General features: G+C 40.7%; 1 protein-coding gene and 1 non-coding gene across 2 annotated transcripts; both read left to right on the top strand.

Annotated features, from left to right (window-relative positions):
- Positions 1-30: 30 nt before the first annotated feature.
- Positions 31-22,063, top strand: mta3 (metastasis associated 1 family, member 3). Its single transcript, XM_063893542.1, has 19 exons — positions 31-267; positions 2,718-2,785; positions 4,039-4,132; positions 8,055-8,181; positions 8,352-8,415; positions 8,893-9,010; positions 9,512-9,614; positions 10,282-10,381; positions 10,491-10,679; positions 11,816-11,890; positions 12,638-12,696; positions 12,836-12,954; positions 13,745-13,902; positions 14,525-14,747; positions 16,415-16,507; positions 16,601-16,762; positions 17,292-17,323; positions 17,415-17,533; positions 21,627-22,063. Exons 1-19 carry the CDS (start codon positions 240-242, stop codon positions 21,796-21,798), a joined length of 2,103 nt encoding a protein of 700 aa, XP_063749612.1. The 5' UTR covers positions 31-239; the 3' UTR covers positions 21,799-22,063.
- Positions 22,064-24,110: 2,047 nt separating this feature from the next.
- Positions 24,111-24,204, top strand: trnai-uau (transfer RNA isoleucine (anticodon UAU)). Its single transcript has 2 exons — positions 24,111-24,148; positions 24,169-24,204. It is a non-coding gene; the product is annotated as a tRNA-Ile (tRNA).
- The last annotated feature ends 3,149 nt before the right edge of the window (positions 24,205-27,353 follow it).

Consider the following 27,353-nt stretch of genomic DNA (forward strand, 5'->3'; position numbering starts at 1 on the left):
TTGATCCGACTTCTTTTGGCTGCTGTGAGTTCACTGTATTGTAAAGGGTAGTGTGAATCCTAGAGGAAGGGGGGGGGTTGATTTGCCAAAAAATCTCCCGCTTGGGTACACATCCGGAGTCTCGTCGATCATAATTCATCGCACCATTTACCTTTTAAAATACTGAGTTTTATTGTTTTTATTAATTTATTGTATTTCTCTTAGTTTATGGTTTACGTTAACACTCCGGGAGGGCAGAAATGGCGGCCAACATGTACCGGGTCGGAGGTATGTATGTCAATGTGGATCTTTTTATCAAACTGAAACCCTTCCAGTTTTGAATCCCCTGGGATTTGTGTGGCGCTATTTTGGTTTGTTTGCATCTACTAGTGAGATACGGCTGTGTTACACGTACAGCGGTGTGTTAACTTTGCGCAGGAAGGTGAGCGTTTCTAAATATTTTGGATTCAAAATGGGTCAGGCCTCGCGTCTGTCGTGGCCACAGCAGCTAGCCGCCAGCTTGCTAAATGGTTAGCTTACAATGTAAACATATTTCAATTGTCGGCACGTTTTGTTGCTCTTTGGTTTTTCGGATAACCACACAGGGAATACAGGTTACGGACACACTGGGGCACTACTCAACTAGACATGTGTTCTAAAGGTTGTTAAAATGTTACCACGGGCAGTGTGAAGCTGCCTTTGTATTTGCCTCCTCTGGCATGCAGCCATTAGTACGAGCCCTTATTTAGCTAACGTTAGCACCAGCAATGGCTTCACTGATTAGCATTATTGCAGCTGTGTCGCCAATACTACACTTTTAGGATGAATGCATCTCACAATCCTGGTAACATTACACACCTGGCTTTGCCACAGTGTCCACCTACATTCTTTAGAAGCACAGTTCATTATCACGTTGACTTGTTAGCTTCTTAGCAGTGTACTGGAATTCATTATCAAATTACAGTCTCGATTCATGGCGTCGTTGCTTCCGGATGCACTTGCACCTTTATTCACATCTATATTAATTAATGTTGAATGGCACATATGCTTGCCATGCCACTTTAACATACAGCATCTCTGCACATTTGATGATTGGCAACAGTTTGTATTAATGCTGTTACCATGTATCAGCTTGTTGTCCTTACGGTCACCTCTTTCAGCTCATGTTGCCTTCCGGTGCTCTTTGAAAACAGCAACTCATAGGACAAAGTTTGATGACTCAGTTTTCATGAAATAATATAACACATTTGGTTTGGAATTGGTCTTTTTGAAATGCTTGTCCTACTTTGTGCAACGTAAAGAGAATAATATACATGTCAGGGCTGGAATTCTTTCTGTTTCAACAATACAACTCTGTGGATAAACATTTTGGATCCAGACGTGGATAACTGTAGTATTTATATGTGTACTGACTATGAAACCTTGACAACTGTAAAATATTGAGGTCTTGTGTATGTGCCTGGAGCATAGTTAGAAAAATATTTAAGACAGCACTTGAAGTTAGCATTTGCCATGTTCAGAACTTTTCTGAAGTTACTGTATATTCTGCTCAGGTAGAGGTTAACCAGGCTAGATTCTGTACAGTGAGTTTGACTTAAATATATCTCTGTCCTCAATTTATTTATCTTATAAAATCATAACAGTGTGATGACTGTCTCATAGGATTTGGGAGACCTTGCAGTGCAAGTATAATCACCTTTGCCTGAACCCGTTTGACTTGGAGGAATAGATATTGTTTGTAATGCATGCTCCATTCATTATACTTTCTATGGAAGGGCTCCTTAAATCCTATACTTGTAACAATTACTGATAGTAGTGAAGCATTAGTTGATCAATGGTATGTTTAAAACAACAAGGAAAACACTACTGAATTCTCACTGAATGCTCAGCCAGTTTCCTGGTTCTCAGCTTACTTAGTGAGCTAAGAATGTGTTAGTGATGCAAAAAAAACGGGTTGTTGAGTATACACATCCTGTGCACTTTATAAGGTACAACCTTATACACACCTTATACAATTGAATTGTACTTTTACGATTGTAATGTATAGAGTTGTTGACACTGTCAGAGAAGGGTTGATGTTGTCTATACAATATAAATTCAAATTAAAACCTCAATGGTAAACGGATTGTTTAACTAGATTGGATAGTGAAGACCTCCATTTGGCCGACAGAGCATACATGTGCTCCATGGATGGTCCCATTTACAGAGTTGGGGAGATGATCTTCCGGCTTTGGTGTGTTAATGAGCTTTGAGTCGTAAAATGGAAACAACAGGGAGGTGTTGCAAAGAATATATTGTAGTCCTGTTTTATTGCTCAGTGTTCCAGGCAACAAAGTACTAGTGAGACAGATCAAGAAAGCCATGAAAGTGTGTATTAAGCTTTCGCCAACATTCCAAGTTTTTCAGACTTTAAGGGCCGCTGAAGTAAACTTTTCTCAGTCTGGAACCAATTATTCTGACCCCACATGAATACAGCACAAGAAAACTAAACTTGCAATGTTGACAAAAGTGAAGCAAAATTGGAGTATCTTCCCTGTGATTTAGATATAGTCGAAAATGCAATGGGGCTTTCCTTCCATTAAATCTCCGACAGTGTCAATTAAAACTTTATGGACGTGAGCTATGGAATGTCGTTCCATTTGACAGGTTTAGCTAGAAAGAGGTCACAATGTGTCCCACAGGATAGTCTATGCTTAGTCTGATACAGTGAGGTGATCATTGCGTGTTTTCTGTTGCAGATTATGTATTCTTTGAGAACTCCTCCAGTAACCCCTACCTGATCCGGCGGATAGAAGAACTCAACAAGGTACTGAAGTGTTTGTGTGTCTGGTTTGTTTGCGTGTTTATGCTGTTTATTGCTTGAGGGTGAATAGCTAGGATTCCTCCCTGTTTGTATCCCCACCCCCACTTTGCCAGGATGTGTGCGTGTGTTTGCAATTGAGACTAAAAGGTGTTGGTAATATAAGGTAACCTGACAGGTGATAACCAGTCTCATAACTGCCACAGATATCACAGGACACACCTGAATGTGTAGGCGGGGGGGATTACTGTAATAAACTTTGGATAGAAAGTCAGCTAATCAAGTAGGGGCGTAGATGACTGTCACTTATTTCAGTTAAGAACACACCAAAGATTTCAGTTAAGAACACACCAAAGATAACTTTTGTTTTAATACTACACAAGCATGTCAGAAGAAGCATACCAGGAGCTTCCGGATTGCTCACCTGGAAGAGCTGGCGGCCAATGTGCCGGTTTAGTCCCTACTGAAGAGCACCCAACTTCAATTCTGACCTGGGGACGCTTTCAACTCTCTCTGTAAAAAAAAAAAAGAGGCACAGGTTACCCCAAAACAATCAAAACGAGAAGAGCTTTTCCTGTGTCCATTTGTACTTGGATACATTATCAAATGGTGTAGGGGAGAAAATGTCTGACAAAAACATATTGTACATAAACGTAGGCTGTTATCATTAGTGATAAATGGGGGTGGACAAAATAACAGGAACTCATTGCAGCATGATGCAATGTAACACAGTCACCCTGTAACAGATGCTTCCAGAATGAAGCTTGTTTGGTTCTTGTTTTAGTGGTGGCTTGAACAAAATTGTTGATTCATAGACAGACATTTTTGTGGCTGTAGATAAGGTTGGTGTTGCATTGTATTTCAATTTATAAAGATGAATTCCTGTTATTGTGTGCACATCTCTCAGGTTAACACTGTCCTTCAATACATCTGCTCCTACCTACAAGCTCAATGTAAAAGCAGCACAAGTTGGAAGCAGTTTTGTCAAACCACATACCCCCCCACATCCATTCAGTCCCCATCTGTCACAGAATTTAATACAGGCTGAGTCCTTAAGCCTGTCAGCCTAATTACACAGCGTGACAATCAATCAATCATCTGATCAAAAGCACTGTTGCTGCCCTGGTCAGCCTGTCATAGCAGCATAGCTTGATGTGCACACAAAAGGAGCAAGGTCTCTTGGGAAATTAGAGGTTTGTGCAGGGAGGTGTTGCCACCGCTTTCAGTCACCCTGGATCCCTCTGCTCTCTGTGTTTCAGACCGCCAGTGGAAATGTGGAAGCCAAGGTCGTATGTTTCTACAGAAGGAGAGACATCTCCCACAGCCTCATCCAGCTCGCAGACAAACACGCAAGTGAGTAGTAGCTCCTGTCGCACACTAAGACTACTTTTTGCTCAAGTGTCACATCTAAGTTATAGTCCCTTTCAAGCAGTTCAGTGTCCTAGGAGAAGAGACAGTACAATACACGTCAGTTATGTAGCTGATAGACAGATCATTATTTTTGAAACAACTTGGGTTGAACATATCTTCAGACTAATTGCTGTTGGTTGCAGGCCTACTGAAATGTATAACAACAATTGCAAACAAATCTGCAAATCTTTATGCTTGAGAATCTGGGAACTTTTGATATTTTGAATAGATGACTTAAATTATGAATCTATTTTGAAATTGTTGCTCAATTATTACTAATGTATGGATATACCTTGAGCAGTCGAAAACTGTATGGTTTTCATTTGTGTTTTCAGCAAGCCTTAGTGTGGAAAATGTCATTATAGGTTTTCTGCAGCCTGTCAGTCAAGCAGACGTTTCCAGCTGCTTTTCCACTTAGCACGTCCTGTGCACATTGTTACACTTATCATCAATATCGGGTTTTTTCATGTCTTTCAACGCTCCAGAGTGCAACCATTTAGTCGCATAAATAGCTGCTCCAGTGCAACTTGAAAATATGCTGCTATTCATATTTATAGTCCACATTAATTTCTCAACTACCAGGAGGGAGAGGATTAGATTGAGGCTGCATGAAGAGGAAAATTATAAGTGTTTTTTTCATCACCATAACACCTGTTCTTTGTGGGAATCCTTCCAACTGGTGCCAGTGGTGTTTCATTTTGTCTTTTGATCTCAATAAAACTTGTTGATCACTTCTTTGAAATAAAAACGAAAAACCTCTGCCAGCGCAGTCCCAGAACTTTGAGTCGGATTATTAGGATGAGAAATCAGCAGCAATAGACCCAGAAAAGAATAGTTAAAATAAAGTGTGTCTAACTGAGAATCAGCACTGACAGGAAAGACAAGAATATCTTATCTGATACATCTCTCTGTGTGGTTAAACCATTAGAGGAAAACCAGTATCTCACCCTTAGTATGAAATATGAACCATACGATATGCATGGACATATGCACTCATCAAAGCACAGTGCCAATTCCACACGCTTTTTTCGAGTCAGTCGTCTATGAGCTGCTCAACAGAAAAGACTAACAACAGTAAAATGTAGCATTGCCTTACCAATTTGCACATTTATGGCTCACAGGAAAAACAAAAAGACAGGCATGTGATACACAAATATATATATATATATATCAGAATGTGCAGAATTGGAGGAGACAAACCGAGCAGTCTGTTCTAATGACCAAGCCAGAATAAAATATTGTTTTTGTAGAGCCACGGTTCAGATTATGTTATCAAGCCGTGCAAAAAGTTTTGATCTTATTTGTTGAGAGTTTAATGTATTTTCCCCTGAGGGTTACTGCAACTTCCTCTCTAACACAATAGTAGTGAACACACATTTTTTGTTGTACTAAAGCAACTATTTTAGATTTGTAACATTTTTACCTTGCAAAATTTGAGTGTATGCATTTACTCATCCACTGCTGAAAACTCGCTGCACTGAATTAGCAAACAGTCGCTAACCTCAAGGGAATCAATAGATAGACTTCCTGCAGTTGCCTGACAGTGCTTTGCTAGTAAAAGGCTTTCCATTTGAAACAGCAGCAGATAAAAAAAAAAAAAAACCCTTTCTAATTGCATCAGCTGAATCAGGGCATATCAGAAAACAGCAAGGCTGCTATCTGTTGGATAAAAGTAAGAACAGCAACTTGTATATCGAATCAGAGAGTTACCCTAAAATCTGAACGAAGAGACTTTGCAAAATGTTGAGCCCATCAGAGACACTGCTCAGTGAGGGGTTTGGTAGGCTGCATCTGAAGTGCTTATCAGGGGGTGTTCATGGTCTGAGATCTCCTCCCTCCCAAATATCAGATATTACAGAATTAGCAGAGACTTCCATCTTTTTTAATACTTTCAGAAATCAATTGCCCCTCAAGCCCAATTCACCCAATTAGATTAGATATATTTTATTGATCCCCAACCTCTGTTTTTTTTCCATGTGTGTAAGTTAGAAATGAGCAAGATTTGAGCTACTCTCAGCTTTTATGAGTTGTATCTGTTACTTTTGTGTGTACAAATGAGGGAAACGCCTTGAATGCCCTTATGGAACAACCCAAAGAGATTGTCATTTATCCCATCACGTGTTGCCACTGACTAGGACAGAAGATTTTTAACCTGGCCTTCATTAGTGCCCATTCAGAACCACTAAATACACTTTTGCCCTCAGTCTTACTTGTAGGAACTACTTCATTTTGAGGATATACACCTGCCTTAAGGGTTTTCCTCTTAGAGTGGAGATGTACATATCAACATGCTGTCTAACTCTTTATACGGGTTTGGTTAAAACAGCAACCATGAGAGCAGGGTGAGAAGCTGGTCCACATAAAGGGGGGGTGATGCAATACTGTTTGAATATGAAGGCAAACCTTTACAGACAGTTTCTCTTAGAAGACATTCATAGTGTTGTTCACATCGAATATGAGATGCAGTTGGCAAGACTGAAAAGAAAAGGTCCTTGTGAAAGAAGTTCAAACCCTGACTGGTTCTCACCTCCGCACAGCTGGCCAATCACGCTGTGAAGTGGGCGTGCATTTAGATTGTCGGTTTCGGAAAGTCTTAGAATTTGTCACACGGAGCCCCTCAGAAAGGTCTTGCGGGGGTTTCCAAATCTATTCGGACATACATTATGAAAGACCTTTTGAAAAAGCATAGTGTAGTTTGAAGGGTGACAGTGGAAACAGGAAATCTAAAATGGATGTAAAGCTTTAGTAGCACCAGCAGAGTGAAAACCAGATAAAGAAGATAAATAAACATCATATGCCTGCAGGGTGTCACAACAATTTCCAATGTTTAGCTGCTGCGTCTTTTGTGGCGACTTGGTTTCAGCTAATCCAGTTTTTATGGATGAACATTGTGTTCTCTTAAAGGTCTCTTATACTCTTTTATGGGCTATATTATAGGTCTCAAATATATAAAAAAACATGTCTCTGACGAGTTTTGCTCAAAATACCAAACAGATCATTGATTTTAACATGTCCACTATCCCTCTGTTTAAGCCCCGTTTTCGAAAGTGCTGATTCTGCTCATTTTAGCTGAGCTGAAGCTGGCCACGCCACTTTGTAGTGCATGATCTCTCTCTGTGAACACAGACATTTCTAACGGGGCAACTCAGCTAAACGCTGCCGTGATGAAACGCCATATTATGTTCCAAACCACATCCAGCATTATTTCTGAAACACTTCTCAGTGTTTACCACTAGAACAGTGACATTATATGTATTATATATACAACAACTCTAAATCCCTCCTGCAGACATCCTGCACAGAGACACAAGAGGTGCTGCGGGGGGGGGATTCAGCTCACGACTGTATATTGCGGATGATAGGTTGAGATGTGTCAGGTGGGCGGAATGTTGCCAGTAGTTCAATGTAAAGCCAGCCCACATTTCCGATATGACTTCATAACCAAAGCAAATCTGGCTCAGCTTGTTTGTACCCCCGTTCTTAGAGATGTGGGTAAGGACGAAAAGAGAGAGGCTTGTATTTTCTGACACTTTGTGAGTCTCCTTACACACCAGGGACACATATTTAAGACAGCAAGTGCATTTTGCATAATAGGGGACCTTAAAATGTAATTTCCTGAGCATAAAAGCGTGCACGTCTTTAAAGGATTGCTGCAGTAGTTTGACTGTAGAACTCAAGAGAGCCATTTTAGCATTGTGTAGAAGAAAGCTCAGTTATGAAATATCATTAAGTGGTGTTTTATGAAATCGTAGAGATAAATGGATGAGTTTGGTGGAGACCATTTGTGACTTTGATAATGTGTCAGTCTGTTATTTGTCACCATTAAGCTCAAGCCATCTATTTTTCTCTGGTTTTCTTTTTGCAGAGGAGTTGGAAGAAGAGAAGGAGAGCCCGACAGAGACAGATCTGTCAGATAAACAGAAACACCAGCTTCGCCACAGAGAGCTCTTCCTCTCCCGGCAGTACGAAAGTCTACCTGCAACACACATCAGGTACTGTACCGTGACTCACACACACAATGAACCTCACATTTTATCTAAAGGAAGTGCCCATGGATGGTCATTCATCCAGCCATGAACTGACAAATCTAGTGCTGCCCACTTCCTGTGTTTAACACGGTGCTTGTCCACCCCCCTCCTCTCTTTTTCTTTCTCTGTTTTAGGGGGAAGTGCAGTGTAGCATTATTGAATGAGACAGAAGCCGTTCTTTCATACCTTGACAAAGAGGTGGGCCAAAGAAAAGAACTCGAGTTGTCATCTCTTGCTGTTTTGTGCTTGTTGCAGTTTGTGTTATTTCAGGTCTCATGACTAAAACATTACATTTATTGTCGCATTGAAAGAGAAAAAACAATACATTAACAAGGAATCAGTTATGAATGTATTTGCATTTTGTTTTCTCTTCATTTCAGCTATAAAAAAGTCAGTTTTCAGTAACATACGGTGTCTTTATCTTCCATTTAAAAAGTCATTATGTCATTTTTATTTTAGCACATTGCTGTTCTTGCAGATAAACTATCATCCAGTTTGAGATTAACATTACAAATGTTTTAGCTTACAGTTCTTCCCTTTTTTATTTGGCACTGGGAATAAAATAAAATATATTTTTTAGGTTCAGATTCAAAATACAGAATAAATTGAGTTTGACATTAGAGCCTTTGTTAAAACCCTGTGCCTTTTTAAAAATGTGTGTGCTCTTCTCTTCAGGATACGTTCTTCTACTCGCTCGTGTACGACCCAACACAGAAGACCCTTCTGGCCGACAAAGGAGAAATCAGAGTGGGGCCGCGCTTTCAGGCAGACGTACCTGAAATGCTACAAGAGGGTCAGTCAGAACATGTAACTTTAAATGTACAATTACAGGTTTTGTTGTTTACATCGGTGCATGTCAAATATCCAATGTGGCTAGACACGAGAGGTTACAGCAGGGACAGGTAGCGTTGGGAATATGCACTCTTTGTTCATAAACGGGGACCTGCCTTTTTTCCCCCCTGGTTGTAGTCGAGTAAAATCATCTGCTGTGGGTTTATTCAGAGTTTAAGCACATGACTGCCCCTCTCTGTTATTATAGTTTCTACGCTTGACGAGAACAATAAATGATACTGTCCCATGACTTAACTCTTAATCCTCTTTCACACATGCAGCTTGAAAACATGACCAAGCATTAACGGTGTCTGGAGTCAAATTGTTTGAGTTTAATCTCTTAGCTCTTCCAGAACATTTGATTCTGTAATCTCAAGGGTAGTTAATTATTATTAGAATATTTTACAGATAACCAAATGATGCCCATGCTGTGTGTAAGCTGTTGCCTCTGTGTGTCCTGCAGGAGAGGCAGATGACCGGGACCAGTCCAAGCTGGAGGAGAAGCTGTGGTATCCAGAGTGTCCGCTCTCCAGCAAACAGATAGACCAATTCCTAGTGGTGGCACGGTAAGACACTCTGACACCACATGTTATGAACCTCCAGTCTGCAGCTGCGACTCCATAAATGTGCTTAAAGACAGATAGAGCTATTCGTAATATAAGCTGCACTAACTTTATTAATAATGTCATATTTGCTGAAACCCTTCACTATATCCTAACTCTAGTGCATGATAAGTCATACGTATAAGGTTCAATATTCCGGCGGGCCCAAAGAAAAACACAAGATCCAAGAGGTTTTACCACGGTTGTAGTGACTGCTCGTGAATTCAGATTAAACTGTAAAACTAGGCAACATGTCTGTTCAATGTGTAGCTCTAACCGTTGCATTATTCAGCCGTTGTTTTTCTCAGTTTGAGCATGAATAATTGCAAATATAATCCCAAATGTAATATATGTGCCTTGTTGTTCATTGAGGGATAGTTCCAAAGTATAGTTCATTACAGTAACTTTTAATTAGTCACAGTTTATAAAACTGGACGAAAACAGCATTAAAAATTTATAATGCAAAGATTTGTTTTTAACTCTGCAACTATTTGTTGTGTTTGAGTCACGATCAGCTTCATTTCATCTCATTACTGGAAGCCGTGCAGCTACTCGTATTTCTGTAAGCACCAATAAACGAAGAGTAAGTAAGTATATTCTTTATGTTTATGGGTGTGTGTACTTTTTCCAGGGCGGTTGGGACCTTTGCTCGAGCGTTAGACTGCAGCAGCTCAGTCAGACAGCCGAGTTTACACATGAGTGCAGCAGCAGCCTCGCGAGATATCACACTGGTGAGTAGAACACACACACACAAAGGCACATGACTCTGCCCAACCTGATTTTGGCTTTGAAGATATGTTGTAACCCCCCCCCCCCACCCTCTGTGTACATTTGCTGCAGTTCCATGCGATGGACACGCTGCATCGCCATAACTACGACCTGTCCAGTGCGCTAAGTATACTGGTACCGGCCGGCGGCCCGGTGCTCTGTAGGGATGAGATGGAGGAGTGGAGCGCCTCGGAAGCCGCCATGTTCGAAGAGGCACTAGAGAAATACGGAAAAGACTTCAACGACATCCGACAAGACTTTGTAAGTTTGTCTTTGTAACTGAACTCTGGTTTGTGTAAAGACATCTCAGACACAAGCACTATAAAGGATTTCTGAGTCTTGACTCTGTTCAGGAGTGTTTTAGTGTTATATTATACAGAATTGTAAAACGAAGCAAGTTTTGCAATAGCTCAGTCAGGCTCAAATGAGGCTAAGATTTCACCTTTGGTCTAAAAAAGTGATTGTCTGAAAGATTTCTAACTTGATGAGGAGATGAAACCAGAAGAACAGGAACAGGATAGGCATGCTACTTTTCTTCAAATCCAGTCCTTGAATGAGAAATCTGTTTGTTAAAAAACTCAACACTCAACCCCTTAAGTTAGTAAATGGCATGGGATCTATTGATCCTGGTGCCAATTTATATTTCATTATGCATAATTAATTAGGCTTACCCGATTTCATGCTTGAAATGTGGCAGTTAGTAGTTTCCCTCTTCACTGACTAATGACTTTATTGTGTATTTGTATGTTCATGTTTGCAAGTTGAAATTGAGCTTACACTGTGGTATAATAAGCTTAAGTACAGAGTTAAATAAAAAGCACAGTTTTTGTGATTTGTGGAAAAGTGCTTTTTAAAACTTACTTGGCATATTAATGCACCATTGATTATGCTGCACACGTATATTCAGGAGTGTCTTTATATATTTTGAGACCTTCTCCTCAGTGAAAGACTTTTGGAATTCATCTTCATGACTTCCAAGGAGTCACAGTTCTGTAAGAGAAAAACTAAAATCACCAATTTTAACTGCCACCTTTCAAGACTACAGGGGGTGACTAGTTCTATTGAACTTTCCTGCCCACCTCTACCTGTACTGTACAATAAAGGCAGGATATGGATGTCTGCAGAGGCACCAGGTGCTCATGAATACTTATTAAATGTGTGAATCACTGTGTGTGTGTGTGTGTCCTTCCGTGAGGGAGTGTGTTTTGGTCTGGGGCTCAGCACCAGGCAAAGATGGTAGCTTTCAGCCTCTGTGGTCACGATGACTCTCATGAATATATATGAAGGTGTTCGCACCCAGATGGCGGGAACATGAGATATTAATATCATTAATTTGCTCTCTGTCTCGTTTTCTGTTCCCCTCTCTTCACAATTCTTCATTACTTCCTCCTGTGAAGCTGCCATGGAAGTCCCTGACTAGTATCATAGAGTACTACTACATGTGGAAGACCACAGACAGATATGTGCAACAGGTGAGACTCGTTCAGTATGTACAAACAATGTCACTTAAATGTATTTCATCTTTAGGTCCAAGGCTTTAAGTTGCCCTGTTGAATACTCTTCTTAGCATCAGCCTAAGCCTACCATGCACAACTTCTTTTAAAGTGACATTTACCTGAGAACAAACAAAACAATGATTTCGCTACATATTTTGTCCTGGGTCTGGGTCTTAAATTATGTTTTTGATGTGTCTCCCCGCATATATGTGACGCATTTCTGTAATATGTTCAGCATATTTTATGTTGAACAAACATAAAGGTCGAAACCGATAAAAGGGGCCACTAAACGTTCAATTTTAGTCTGTACCATTACTCAAATTTCCAATATTGCAACTTCTCAGGCTCATTTTTATCTGTCAAAAAGTTAAAGTGTCAGAGCCACAAAATATATTATTAAGCCGTTTGAGTGGATTTTATGTGCAGGGGAAGCATGGGAAGTTGTCAAATAAGTTTAAGCAATGGTTGATAAGTAAGTAGGGCACAGCTCTCAGAGAAGAAGTCACTTCAGACATCAAAGATAGAACATTATCATAAACTGTTTTCCCAACAAACTGGACCAGGTATACACCCTTGAAATGAATGAATACATTAAATAATTGTCGTCGTAGTGCCCATCACAGTTACTTTAAAAAAAGGGCTCATATGTCAAGATTTGAATCAAAGGCAGCCTTTGATATATCTGTTTTTATTAATAAATCCACTGTGTTTCTCTTTGAGCAGAAGAGACTGAAGGCAGCAGAGGCAGAGAGCAAACTGAAACAGGTTTATATCCCCACATAGTAAGTCGTTTCCTTTCACGTTTATAGAGGGTGGTTGCATGTTACCGTAACCGCGGCTTTCAATGCATAATAAATGTCTTGATTTTAAGCACTGCAGAATGTCTGTTTTCTTAAATGTCCTCTTGTTCGTCTGTGGCAGTAACAAGCCCAACCCCAACCAGATCTCAATGACCAATGGCAAGATGGCGACAGTGAATGGGGCGGGCCCCGGGGCCTTCCATGCAGCGGGCGGGGGCAGAGCCTGCGAGAGCTGCTACAGTGAGTTTTGCTTGTGTGTGTGAGAGAGTGTTTGAGCTGTGAAATTGAATCACATGGGCGGTGAGCAGGGGTCAATAAGAAGTGGAAGGGAAACTAAGGCAGTGTTTGAAGCTAAATTATTATTCTTCGCTTTGGGAGATCTTCTGGCTCTGGAAGAGGTGTGATCCCTTTATTTCATCACTGGCTTCCTACCTATTTACCCCACAGGTGTTACTAATCCAATGGGCAATATCTCACTCGACTTTGACAGTTGTTTGGAATTTTCTTTTCTATAAATTGACAGAAAATAGTAAAAATTAGCAATATCCTCATACTTCCAAAATATCTTGCATATGTTAGTACCCAGAGGAAATGGCTTTCAAAAAGTTCCAAATACAGAATATTTGGCTTTTTGTGAGATGAATGATTATAGGAATCACTCTTTTAACTAAAATATGTTTTCAGCCTTTTTTTTCTCTAAATGGTGTTAAACGCACAAACTTTGCAGTGAAGCTCACGGAGAAGCTATGTCTCAACAGAATCAATAGCAATGCTACGGGCTGATAACACTGATTTACAAAATAATCCTTACAATAGTTGTCTGGCAGAAGCTTCGACTGAGAAGAAGCAACCAGAATCTTTGTATCTGTAGAAAAAAAAGTCCATTACCGTTACCCTAAAAATACTGAGGGGAAAATCCTGCCCCATTAGATACTCCAAAACTGAAAAAAGGGTTTGATAACAGGGCCAATGTTCAGTTTTCTGCAGCGATTCTTCTAACCTTCAATGATGCGTTTTTGTGCGTTAACAGCCATGCAGTCGGCCCAGTGGTACTCGTGGGGGCCTCCGAACATGCAGTGCCGCCTATGCGTTTCCTGCTGGATGTATTGGAAGAAGTACGGGGGCCTGAAGATGCCAAGCAGAGCCGAGGTCCCAGAGGAGAGAGCTTCCCCCAGTCCAGTACCTACTGTAAGCTCCGCCACAAGGCACAGATGTAAAAAACAAGGTGTTATTCATGCAATGTTCAAAATCAGCTTATCTCTTGCTAAATGGATTTGTCTATAAAGCAAAGCACTACATTACTGCAGCTCAGCAAAGTTTAACATCAATTATTCAGTAAAATCCAAACTTTTCTGTATATTGAATATTAACTATTAACAAATGTACACACCTTCCCCCTTTAAAATGAGAAAAGAGACCATTAAAGAGATTTAGTTTGTATTTGTACGGACACAGCATGAATGCAGGATTTGTCTAGCAATCTAATGTAACTTCAAAAAAGCAACACACCTGCCATGCTGCAAGTTACCCCTTTTTATGCCAATGGATATACTTAAAAACATTAAAAAAAAAACGTAATATGATATGCTTTATACTATATTACTAATAAGTAATATGCTTTATTTTGGTTTTCCATTACAGCATTTTTTTCCTATAGGCCAAGGTTCTGTTTTTATTTTCGGTGTTTTTAATAAGATGCCGATTCAGCTGAAAAAAAAAGAAGGTTTTCAATCCACCTCTAATGTTTGTAATGCCACAGTCATCAGTTCAAATTCATTCAGCTGCCTTTCTGTCTCTCCCTCCGTCCCAGGAGCCTCGCTCTCGGGGCCACACTGCTCGCCAGTCCAACCACATGGTACCCATGCGAAACAGCGGGAGCCCCAAATCCAACATGAAGACCAAGCAGGCCTTCCTGCTGCAGGCCACCCGCCTCACCAAGCTGGCCCGGCACATGTGCCGTGATGTCATCAGGCTGCGCCGCGCAGCGCGCCGGCCCTTTATCCCCATTAACTGTGGGGCCATAAAGGCAGAGTGTAAGAGCTCTTTAAATTCCTCCTAACTTCTGACACATGGACACACACACCTGCAGACAAAACACAAAACATGCAGACATTCACACACACACACACACACACACACACACACACACACACACACACACACACACACACACACACACACACACACACACACACACACACTCACCAACCTTCCTCACCCTGACTGCCCCACCATCAACCCCCCCCATCTGCCCCTCCTGTCTGTCTCTTTCTGTTTTTATTATTATTGTTATTATTATTATTTTGGTTTTTGTATTCTCCCACTCCCTGTTTCCAATAAAGACTGCCTGTCCTCATAACTATGAGTTTGATCATCTTTTCATTCATATCTCTTTTTTTTTTCATATCTGTTGTGGTTCTTGGTCACTGTGAACTGAAAGCCATTGTTGAAATGATACACAGAATTTAAAGGTTAAACAGGGCTATTCTACCCGATCACGCCTGCAAACCCTTTGAAAACACGCATAGTTACTGAATTTGCTTTGATTAACAAATAGATTGTAATCCAATAGAACTCATATTCTAGTCTGAGCCGTGTACCTGCTGAAGTTAGATGTAGAGAAAATGTATTTTCTAAGAGAAGCTCTATTTTGCACGGCGCCCCTGGTACAGGCGTGCCCACTCTGTGCCGTCACGGCAGACTGAGTCACGAATGTCTATTGTAAATACTGAACCTCGGCTACAGTGTGTTTCCCATCACCATTTTTGTTCCTCTTTGCCATTCATTTTTCTTCATGCTGCTAATCATGTGTGTAAAAATGAATCGTGTTTGGGTTGAAAATGAGCTTTAGATGAATTTGCACTGATAAAACTTGAAAGACGAGAGGTTGAGGCTTAAGTAAGGACCTTTTGTTTTCGGTACCATAATAAGAAGCTGCTTTTGAATTCTGGCCGCATCTCTCGCTGTAGATCAGTCTCACACATTCGGAGTCAACTGGATCATATCCTCCCTCGCCATACCATCCACTCAGCTGTTCTCCTGTGTTCAAATCATGCAAAATTCATATGAATGCATCATGTTGCCTCTTCTCGCTTGTGAATCCTGCAGACATGATTTGCCATTTCTCCCCATCCATCGTTTTCTAACAGCTGTTGCAATATCCTCATCTCGTCTTTTACCTCTTTTTTTTTTTCATCACTGTGTGAATGTGAGAGTCGACCTCCAATAAAATCCCACCTGAAAGCATCTCTTCTGAGTCCTTGTGCTTCATGTGTCCCGTGTTATCTGTCCATCAACTCCACCACACTCTGAGGAACCATAAAGACACCCCACCTCCCCCCCACTACAGCATGGACTCAACCTGTGCCTGACCTTCATATTTTACTGTATGTGTGTTAACAATGTTTATGTTGGTGTGTGCATGTAAGCATGTATTTAGATCTCTGTATGTGCATGTAGGTAGATCTTGAGTGGTCATACCATCCATGAAAGTAAGTCACATTTACAACTTAGAGGGATTTGTCACATGCATAATTCATTTAAAAAAGAAAGGAGGTTATTTTCACTTGCACCAGACGTCCTGACCTTTCCGTCACACTGATTTTTTTTTCAAAATTCCATTTCCTTACACATGTAGGAGCAGTTAAAGTCTGAGAGACTGCCTGCAGTGGTTTGTATAATGTGTGTGTGTTTGGTTTAGATATGTTAAGGGTCTCAGAGGGGCAGGGGACTCGCCTTCCCAAAACCAGGGCCGCCCAAAGGAGCACTCTGACCAGTGTTGTGCAGTTTCTAGGTAAATCACCCATCATCAACAGTGAAATGGTAGTTATAGAATATTCAGATGGTCTATAGGAGCCAGTTGATGCAGCTCCAGTGTCTCTTCCAGAGTCCCGTCCAGCAGCCCACGCCCCTCGCTCGCACCGCACCCCGGGCCTGCAGACGCCTCCCCCTCGACGCCTCCTCTCATCTCTCCCACACGGCCCCCACGGCATGCTGGGAAAACGCAGCTACCATCACCACAGCAGGGCTGAGCCGGACAGGCGCTCAGGTACTCAAACAGATCCTCTTTTCTTTAAAAACAGCTCAATTCCACAAAAGTCATCATTAGTTATTTTTCAATAAGAGTGTTATTGCTTAACTTAATCCTGCCTTGAAGCAAAAAGTCATTACATGTTTATATCTGTTAACCCCCCTTCCCCCCCAAAAGAAGTTGGAAAATGATGTGAATGAGCCTCGGGGAGCAGACTGTTCTAATCCAATGTCCTAATCCTTTTGCTTGATCAAATCAAATTAGTGGAAATTCACCCGAAGTTGATAACCTTTTCTGCCATTTCTTATCTAAACTAGCTCGTTGGAGAGAATGACAACTAATTCTAATGAAAACGAATCAGCAGATGGGGGTCAATTGGATAAATTGGATGATTCAACTTCAGTCTGACACTTTGTTATTTATTGGTAACTTCACTATTTTTATTGAAATTGAAACACAGTCATTTGTTGCACTACTTGTAGGAAAAGTAATCTATACTTTTCACAAGTGACAGATTCCCTTATGCATATTCATCTTGTTTTTGCAGATAACCCTGGTACAACAGGTGGACCCCCCCTGGTGGGTGTCTTGTACTCTTCTTTTAAACAAACTCAGTACAACTGATTCCCAGCCTTTTCTAATAACATTGTTTTTGTTTGTCTTTTTGCAGCATAACGGCCGCAGCAGCAGCAGTGGAAACACTCGGGGAGGAATGATGATCCGCAAGAGGCGCCCAAACTGGATTGATGCCCCTGATGACAGCTTCTTCCTTGTTACCCGGGAGACCAGGTAAGCAAAGGTGACACTTTTATAACCTCTGATTGGCTGTGTGTGTGTGTGTGTGTGTGTGTGTGTGTGTGTGTGTGTGTGTGTGTGTGTGTGTGTGTGTGTGTGTGTGTGTGTGTGTGTGTGTGTGTGTGTGTCTCTGTGTGTGTCTGTGTGTGTGTGTCTGTGTGTGTGTGTGTGTGTGTGTTAAGGTAAAAAGACAGATATGCTGAGAACAACAGAAAATAGGAAGAATGACCTGTTAAAAAAAGAGAGGTGGTGACTTGAGACAGTTGTGTAGTGCTCACAGAAACCCATTAAGATGAAACAGAGTGGTGAAAGCAAAAATTGTCACGGACTAAATTCAGTTTCTTGTATCTGAGGAAGAAAAGTATATCCTGGAGGAGAAGCTATGGTGGATGAAACCGGGGCCATATTTGCAGTTTTCTCTTTTTTTAGGGGTTTTAAAAACTTTGGCTATTTTATATTCTATATTTTTTCCCATGATGATTAAGTACTTGTATGCCAATGAAAAAAACATCTCCAGGATATAGGATAGTGGTTAGAGGATAATTAAACACCTTGCTAGACATCAAACATACATTTTCTTTGACAATTTCATTGATGCTGATGGTGGACCTTGAATCGTGTCCTCTGTATTGTAAAACTCTCCACTACAGCCCTTATCGCAAGAACAACTTTTGGATAGATTGCCATAACATTTGGTTCAGATACTGTACTCTGCCATTGATAGATGATATTTGCGTTTTTTCAAGACTCAGGTTGAATAAGATTGTGGGCAGAAATGTAAGATTCATGATACACTTTTACTGAATAATAGATTTTTAATAAAACAAACTCCTCCAGAAATTGCTGGTATTGATGTAGAAAGAATAACTTGCTTAAACTCTTATTGAAAATGTCCCAAAAAACCCAAACCGCAGAGGGACTCATAATATGGTTTGTTTCACTTATCACACATTATGTTGTAAACATGACTTTGCATTTTACACTTAGAAAATATTTTTCTTTTTGTTTATCTCAACATACATCGACACACACACTCTCACCTACTCAAACACACACGCACATAATGATCAATGTTTGCATGTGTGTATGTGAAGGAGAAAGATTTTCTTTCATTAAGCCTGTGTCTTAATGAGCCATGGCACCCGGCCCTCATCACCGCCCTCCGATCAGCGAGGCTAAAATTAGAGCAGCTAACTGGTGCAGATCGGCCAACAAGGAGCCAGGCAGCTCTGGGCCCTGAGTGGAAATATCATTACCACATTAACGGAGGCTGTACTCCTATGGATCACTCACTTACCAGCAATATCAACATGGCCGTGTGTTTGTGTGTGAGAGACATGTCATTCTGAATGCTGTCCCTTTATTATATTACACTGACAATCCCTCTCCCTGTAGAGACAATAAATGATTTTCTGAACAAAAGACATTAATAGATTCTGCTCTGAAAGGCGGCTGCTAATGAAAGATGATCGGAAGTTTCATTTCCTCCCCCTCTTTCTTTTTTCTCAGCGTGAGGGAGAACGCAGAGTGTCACAGAGCAGGGGGAAGGAGTGCGAGATCACTCCCACGTATTCAGGAGGCAAGAGAGACAAATAGAGAGAGAGAAACATTTTTCTTCACAAGGGTTTGACTAAGCAAACAATGAAAAAAAAGATAATAAATCATTAGATACCTCAAAATGTTATATATATATATATTACTTGTTGAGATATTTTACTGAATAATAGACAGCTTTGACCTGTAGTGACTTTTGTTAGAAAGTCAGACGATATCATTTAGATTCATCCCATGCAGATTTTGACAATCCGGCAGAAGACCTTAGGGGACCAGAAATGTTAGTGAAAAATATCATGGCAATCAATCAATCCAATATCCAACAAAAAAGGCACTAGATGGAAAAACTGTGAATCAAACAAAGATTTAATATATATTGAATGTAGGGATAACTCACTGAATACTCGGCTATTTCAACCTGCTGGTGGCCCTTAATGCAAAACCAACAAGGTCATATCCTCAGGTAGCCTACTCCAATCTCTAAGAAATGGACACATTTCCTTCTCAAAGAGTTCCCAAATGACCTCACAAATTGTCTTCGGTACCCTTTGGAAGGGAGTTGGGTACCACTGAATTACATAGAAACTTACTGTATATAAAATAGTTATCAGTATTAATATTAATGTCATATATCACAATAAAATATATCAATAACAGGAGATATTTCTCCTTAAAATGTGTACTTTTGATACTTAAAGTACACATCTGGCAGTAGAGTTACATTTGGAAAGATGAATAACTTAACAAAGCTTTAACAGTGAGAAATATTAGAGCTCAGAATGGGAGTAAGGGAAACAGCAATCCAAATGAGACAGCTTGGTATATTTGAGCGAGGATTTACATGTTTGCTTTTCTCCTCTCAACAGCCAGCTGAACAGACATACAGCAGAGCTTTAGATAATGTGCCACCAGAGCTAAATCTGCTCTGTTTTCTTCGCTTCGTATTCGGCTCAAACTCTAGCTCTTACGTGACATAAAACAGGCCACGCTGTGTATTAATGTCAGGGTCCATTGTCGTTGAATGGTGTGTAAAATGTACGACTGTTTCATACAATGTCAGGCCATTTTACTATACCTCGCTTTACAGGCACATAGTGCTTAGATAGAATTCAACAGTGCTCCAGTGCAGATTTGTTTTACAGCTGGGGATCTGGAGGAAACTAATGTGTTTTCTGGCTCACGACATAAAGAGGAAGAAAATCTGAAAGCGTTTTTCTCTTCGCCTGTAGGAGATCATGAATAACCTATATGTAGACGTTATGTATCTGACTTTTGTCTGCATATGAATGAATCCCATTACTTCTGTGTCCAACACTGGAGAGTGTGCCCCATGGCCATGTAGTGCTGTTGTACGCTGTTGACAGAGCCTTTCCGTCACCGCACAAAGCCCACTGCAGTCTTGATATTACCAGCGAGTTCTTTTAAGTCTGGAAATCCTGCAGAGAAGTACCTCACTTCACTCATAACAGAGATTTGTATAATCCTACTACAGAAAACAAGATAGAGTGGCTGTTTCTAATGAATTTCTCAACAGCCTAGAACCTTAACTTGTTGCCCTTTAACTCAACTTAACTGTCTTTACTAGTTTCCTGTTAGATATGCAGAAAACAGCAACATAGAGGAGACATCGGTAGAGAGGCAAAGGTCGACTAATCTCAAAATGTGTACAAGCAACCTAAGTGATTAATTACCTCGGTCCAGTAGCATACATCATTGTCAAACTACCTGTATACCGACAGCATACATGACAAATCAGCTGTCGCGTAAAGCCTACAGCCCATGCCTTCATCATTGTTTCCAGTGTTGGCAGCCCTTTTTACTGCAGGCTGTGCTCAAAGCATCAAGCCTGTGGTCAGCCTAGTATAAATAATTTATCACACAAACATTATCGACAGGCTTAGCTACTGTAGCTTGCTGAAACATAAAGATGCAAACATGAATTATATTAGATTTACTGCAATACACATGGCACAACATATTACGAATTATTGGCTACTAATGGCCACTGTTCTTTTTGAATATCAGCCTCTCAAACATCACGCTCAAAATATATTTCTTGAAGAATGAAATTACAAACAGTTGGATTGTAGAAAATACATTGTATTCTATAAAATCTGCTAGTGCGTCTTGCTAAGAGTTAAATAATAAGACCACTCTCTCATATCTGTACACTTAATATGAAGCCACCGTCAAAAGCTGGATAGCTTAGTTGAAAAGAGACTGGAAACAGGAGGAAACAGCTTGCCTTGCTTTGTAAAAAAACGTCTGAATTAATAATTTGGATTGACAGAACAAAATCACCACAATGCCGATATATATTGAATTCATCTTCATTGTCATTGCACAGAATTTTCCCGGAACACTTTATAAACCTCTCATCAATGTTGTTTTCAAAATTGAGATTTATTCCCAAACTTGTGAGATTTTTTTTATCTACTACTACTAGTACTACGGTCTTCAAGTTCAAGAATGTGCTTTCACATCTGTGTATCTTCATGTGCACTTATGCCCTGTGTCGTCTCCCTCCCTCCAGGAGGGCCAGACGGCTGCTGTCGCGCACCCAGCTGAGGCACGCTTGTCGGCAGCCATGCGAGCAGATCACCTTGCGCAGGGTCACCCAGGGCCTGCCGCAGGGGCTCGTCCTCGCCCCTCCGCAACCCCACCCCAGCCTGAGGATGCGAGGCCCCATCGTCATCCACGACTGACCCTATACTGACCCTCTGAACCCCCTGCTGCATACATACTAACAAATTCTCACCTCATATTCTCTCATTCAATTCCTTTATTCCTTTAAAATACCGTAATAATCCTGAACTATAAAACAAGCTGGCAACGGAAGGATGTCATGAGCCGTGATGCAATAGAAACACATGACCTGACTGCAAGTGCTGCCTGAATTTATTCTTGGGAATGTGTTTGCTAGTGTAAATACTATATTTTGGTGCATGCAAGTGTGTGGCAGAGAGAGAGAGAGAGAGAGAGAGAGAGAGAGAGAGAGAGAGAGAGAGAGAGAGAGAGAGAGAGAGAGAGAGAGAGAGAGAGAGAGAGAGAGAGAGAGAGAGAGAGAGAGAGAGAGAGAGAGAGAGAGAGAGAGAGAGAGAGAGAGAGAGAGAGAGAGAGAGAGAGAGAGAGAGAGAGTGTGTGTGTGTGTGTGTGTGTGTGTGTGTGTGTGTGTGTGTGTGTGTGTGTGTGTGTGTGTGTGTGTGTGTGTGTGTGTGTGTGTGTGTGTGTGTGTGTGTGTGTGTGTGTGTGTGTGTGTGTGTGTGTGTGTGTGTGTGTGTGTGTGTGTGTGTGTGTGTGAGTGAGGGGATGTTGAGCCATGTGCTGTTCTTAGTTTTTTATGGATGGACATAACGACAGAATTTTTATGTGACATTTTTGTGTTGATCGTGAATTGTTGTGAAGTTTTATCGGTTTGTATAAAGTTAATTTGGGTGGGGGCATGGGGTCAGATTATGATGGGGGGGGGGGGGGGTTGAGTTTGCATTTGTGGGGTTTCTTTCAATTTTGGAGAAGAGGCAAAGGTCCAATACTGACGTTAAAAAGAAAATGCACTAAGAAGACTGAACTAGCGGCCTTTCTTTTAAAAAATGGCTGCTTTTAATTATGTTTTACCTGCAGTTTTTCACCCTCTTTTTAAATCAATCAGCTGGAGCTGGTGTTCAATAATAATGACCTGGTGACATTACTTTACAAATCTGCAGGCTTGAAAATATAACAAGGCAAACATATAGAGAGCCTACATGATACGCCTCTCTCGTGAACCAGTGTATAATATATTGTATATCTCATTAAAGTACTGTAAATCTACTCATCCTATTTCTATGGCCGACTTACCTACCTAGCCCTAACATGGGTACTAAAGCACTTCCTTTGCAACAGAAAAGGGCCTGGATCTGTCACACTTTGCTCAAGGCTGGGATCTACCGGCATCAATTTGAGGCAGAAAAGATTAGTAACTTTTCCATGAGCTGTTTGCTAATATTCCTTCATTGTTCTTTAAAGCCAATTGTCAAGTTTATCCTGTTCCTTCTGCATGTTGCCAGAGGGCGTTGCCTCAAAAAAATGCCAGGTTAACAAACCCAGCCTTCAGGTGTGTTTAATTTTGAGTTTTTAAACTGGCATTGCCGACGCATGTCTTTGAGGTGAGAGCCTCCGCTGATGATTTCTTCTCTTTCATTCAGAATATTTATGTTAGTGTTTCCTGTATGTCATGTGTTGAATTATGATGATGAGAATAATAATAAAAAACAACTACACAATGCAAGATTATTTTGTTGAATCTCAGTGTGTCATTTCATGGTGCTACACCATGAAAGCCAGCGTTATAAATAATTTAGGGCCTGGAACACACTGTGGCCTTTGTGTGGATATCAGAAAATACCCTATCATCATAGAAATATGATGATTTGACACAGTAATGAAGAATGATGAGTGCGAGAGAGAGAGAGATGTTTTTCCTTTATTGTATCTTTAAAAAAATGTGAGTCAACTGCTGTATGTATTTTTTTTTTTCATCATATTTTCTATACAGAAAAGTCCCTTCTACATAGCCTAATATAGGCCTGTGAGAGCTCTGCACATTGGAGTTTTGCATTTTTACACAATACTGTAACTATGGTGTCGAAAAAGCATCTGGACATCTGAACGTCATTTAATCAAAGAACATGCTAATTCAAAGACCATAATTGACCTTGTGCATTAACATGCTGCTGTGTTTTTCTTGACAGTTTACATGTTCATGCAGTTTAGGCTAAAGCACTTAAAATACGTCATAAACACTTATTTGAAGTTGAAATTCGGAGCTTTGTGAGAGGTGCCTGAAAGCAGCATCCTGTGCTGGACTCTGAGTGACCACATGCATCCTGGGACGTTCTCACACGGTCTCTTCATTATGTCCAGCGGTTTTCAAATCAACTATCAGCAGAAATAAATAAATAATCGAAATATTATGTGTTTGTTTATCCCAAGCGCTTGTGTCATTCTTAAGCCGAATTCTTGGCCAATAACCGCCGAAGCTCCAGTGGCGCAATCGGTTAGCGCGCGGTACTTATATGACAGTATTCTGCAGAGCAATGCCGAGGTTGTGAGTTCGAGCCTCACCTGGAGCACAGTTTTTGGACTGACCCTCACCTGGTTACAGTGGGACGTCACATAGTGATCCCCTCTACAACATCCGTGGTGATTCGAAGTAGTGCTATAATCTCCAAATACACAGTTTAAAAGCTTCTTAGTTCCTGTCAACAGGTTACATGAAGTAAACGGCGAGGTGTTCAATTACTGAACACTCTCCATACCACGCCATACAAACAGCTGATCTGGCATGTGATATAATCAAAATCTGAAGTTAAAATGATAAAATAAGATAAGAGGTATATGTAACCAAAAAAAAGTGTAAACAGGCTACAAAACGAAATTACATGAGAGTCTCAGATACAAATTATTACTTTTGAAACTCGTTTTTGTCTTTACTTAATATAATATAAAACAATAATATAGTATATAACGTAAATAAAGAGTATGACAGATTGACATATTATTCAATAGGACAACAGGCTATAATATGGTATGGGATATAATATACAGTATTTGACATGTTGTTGTATAGTATATTGTAAAAAAACAGCAACACCTTAAAACAAAACATAGTTTATACAACAACATATAATATAATACCCATCTATGAAAAACATTAAGCAAGGGGTGAAAAAGTACCAATTTAAAAAACGTTAAATCAAACACAATGTTTACTGTTTTAAGCGGTTCACGTTAGAAACATGAGTAATAATATAAAATAATGATAAAATCACATTATTATTCCTTGTTCTTCTTCTTCTATCTTTTAAAAATTATTATCATTATTGTTAGTGTACAAACGATGTTTAATGATAAAAAGTCATATCAACAGTAGTCGGTCTTCAATCTTCTCAGTTGTGTTGCACAATAGCTCCTCCTGCCGGTCGACAGTCAAAATTTGCGGCTGTTGTAAAAACGGCTTCTTTCTTACCACTAGAGGACGGACTTACTGCACTGAACAGAGACCACAGCTCCTGTACCTCCAAAGAAGTATTTCTGTCTGTAGAGGTGCTTTCATGTTCCTCATAAACATTTTGACGAGTGCAGAACATGTTTTTGATAGTCTACCTTCCGTCATTCTTAAAATCCTTTATATCCATAAATATTTATTGACTGTGTGTCCAACTAGTCTAAAGAAAAAAAAAAAGTGAGTCAAAACTAAAGATGCAGTGTTTAGGTTTTATGCACCATATGTCTGGAACAAACTGAAAGAAAAAATGCAGGTTGGCTGCAACAATAGCTTTTCTGACGCTGCTTTTTATTGAATAAAATACATTGATTGACTTACACTTCTATTCTTTATTTAGCTTGTTTTTATTTCAATTAAAAGGCACTTTGTATTCCGTTATTGCTGATATGTGCTGTATAAAAAAACTTGCTTTGCCTTGACAAGGGCCATTTTCAATTTAGTCTTTCAGAAATGTTTTATCCTGGCAAACCTTTAAAGAACATCTATATTGTGCTCATTTTTTCATTGCATCTTAACATCTGTTAACTCCAACCATCAATCTTTTTTAAACATGATGTATTTCCCTGTACATGACTGTAACATGCTGTATAGGCCTGTCTGTGTATTTGGATGTGTTTGTGTGTGTGTGTGTGTGTATGTGTGTGTGTGTGTGTGTGTGTGTGTGTGTGTGTGTGTGTGTGTGTGTGTGTGTGTGTGTGTGTGTGTGTGTGTGTGTGTGTGTGTGTGTGTGTGTGTGTGTGTGTGTGTGTGTGTGTGTGAGTGTGTGTGTACTCTGTGTCAATGTGTGTGTGCAGGTCTGTCACTCTAAGCCCTTTAAAGCTGGGAATGAACAAGCAGAAGATTGGAGTAATGATGTGACCCAAATGTCCCGGGCGCAGATCTCCAGGCTGAAAATGAGAGTGCAGATCAGGGTCTTGGACATCCCGTTACCCCCCCCCCCCCCTTCCCGGGACACAATCACAAAGTATTTAACAGCAGGGAATATGTATGTGTATGTTTGCAAGAAAGTGCATCTGTGCATATCATTTGAGGGAATGTTGTAGTGTGTGTGTGTGTGTGTGTGTGTGTGTGTGTGTGTGTGTGTGTGTGTGTGTGTGTGTGTGTGTGTGTGTGTGTGTGTGTGTGTGTGTGTGTGTGTGTGTGTGTGTGTGTGTGTGTGTCTGTGTGTCTGTGTGTGTGTGTGTGTGTTTAAGCTCTTCCAGATCCATGTAAACACACTAGGGATCAGATTTTGGAGTGTGTGCCACTTGTTCTTGGTGTTCCGGATTAGACAAAACAGTTTTTTAATTTACTCTCTTCAGCTGCCTACATAAGAAGCTAAAGCCTCGCATCACCCCCCACGACCCCACCCCACAGCTCCTCCTCCTCCTCCTCCCCCCTCCTCACCCGTCCCCCTGAGGTGACCAGGTGGCTGAACAATCACATGCAACACCCTGACAGTAGGCTCAGTTGGCCACTTTATTCAATGAGGAGTGCGGCAGTCGGAGTGGTGCATCTGTACGTGTGGAAATATGTGTGTGTGTGTGTGTGTGTGTGTGTGTGTATCAGTTTGAGGGATTGAGGGGAAAGGGGACAAAAGATTGAGAGTTTAATATCAGGGATAAGCTGTGATTGAACATCCTGATCAGAGCAGAATGATCAAATTCTGCCAGTGATAATCCCCCATCTTGGAAAATTAAATACCACTCTGCTGCTCACTCACACTCTGTGGAACACGCTTACACACACACACACACACACACACACACACACACACACACACACACACACACACACACACACACACACACACACACACACACACACACACACACACACACACACACACACACACACACACACACACACACACACACACACACACACACACACACAGTATTTAAGCAGGGTATTAATCTGACCTGTGTCTCATAACCCTGCTTGGTTCCTTGGGGAACTGTTGTGATATCTGATGAGTTTTTCATTAATAAGACACAAGTCTAATCCTGAGGGAGAAACACAAAATGACAACGGATAAACCCAGCTTTCCCCCTAAAATACACACACACACACACACACACACACACACACACACACACACACACACACACACACACACACACACACACACACACACACACACACACACACACACACACACACACACACACACACACACACACACACACCACACACACCAACACACATCTAACTAGACATCTTTATACACAAATG

Source organism: Eleginops maclovinus, chromosome 10 (genome assembly GCF_036324505.1).
Source record: "Eleginops maclovinus isolate JMC-PN-2008 ecotype Puerto Natales chromosome 10, JC_Emac_rtc_rv5, whole genome shotgun sequence".
Lineage (NCBI taxonomy): Eukaryota > Metazoa > Chordata > Actinopteri > Perciformes > Eleginopidae > Eleginops > Eleginops maclovinus.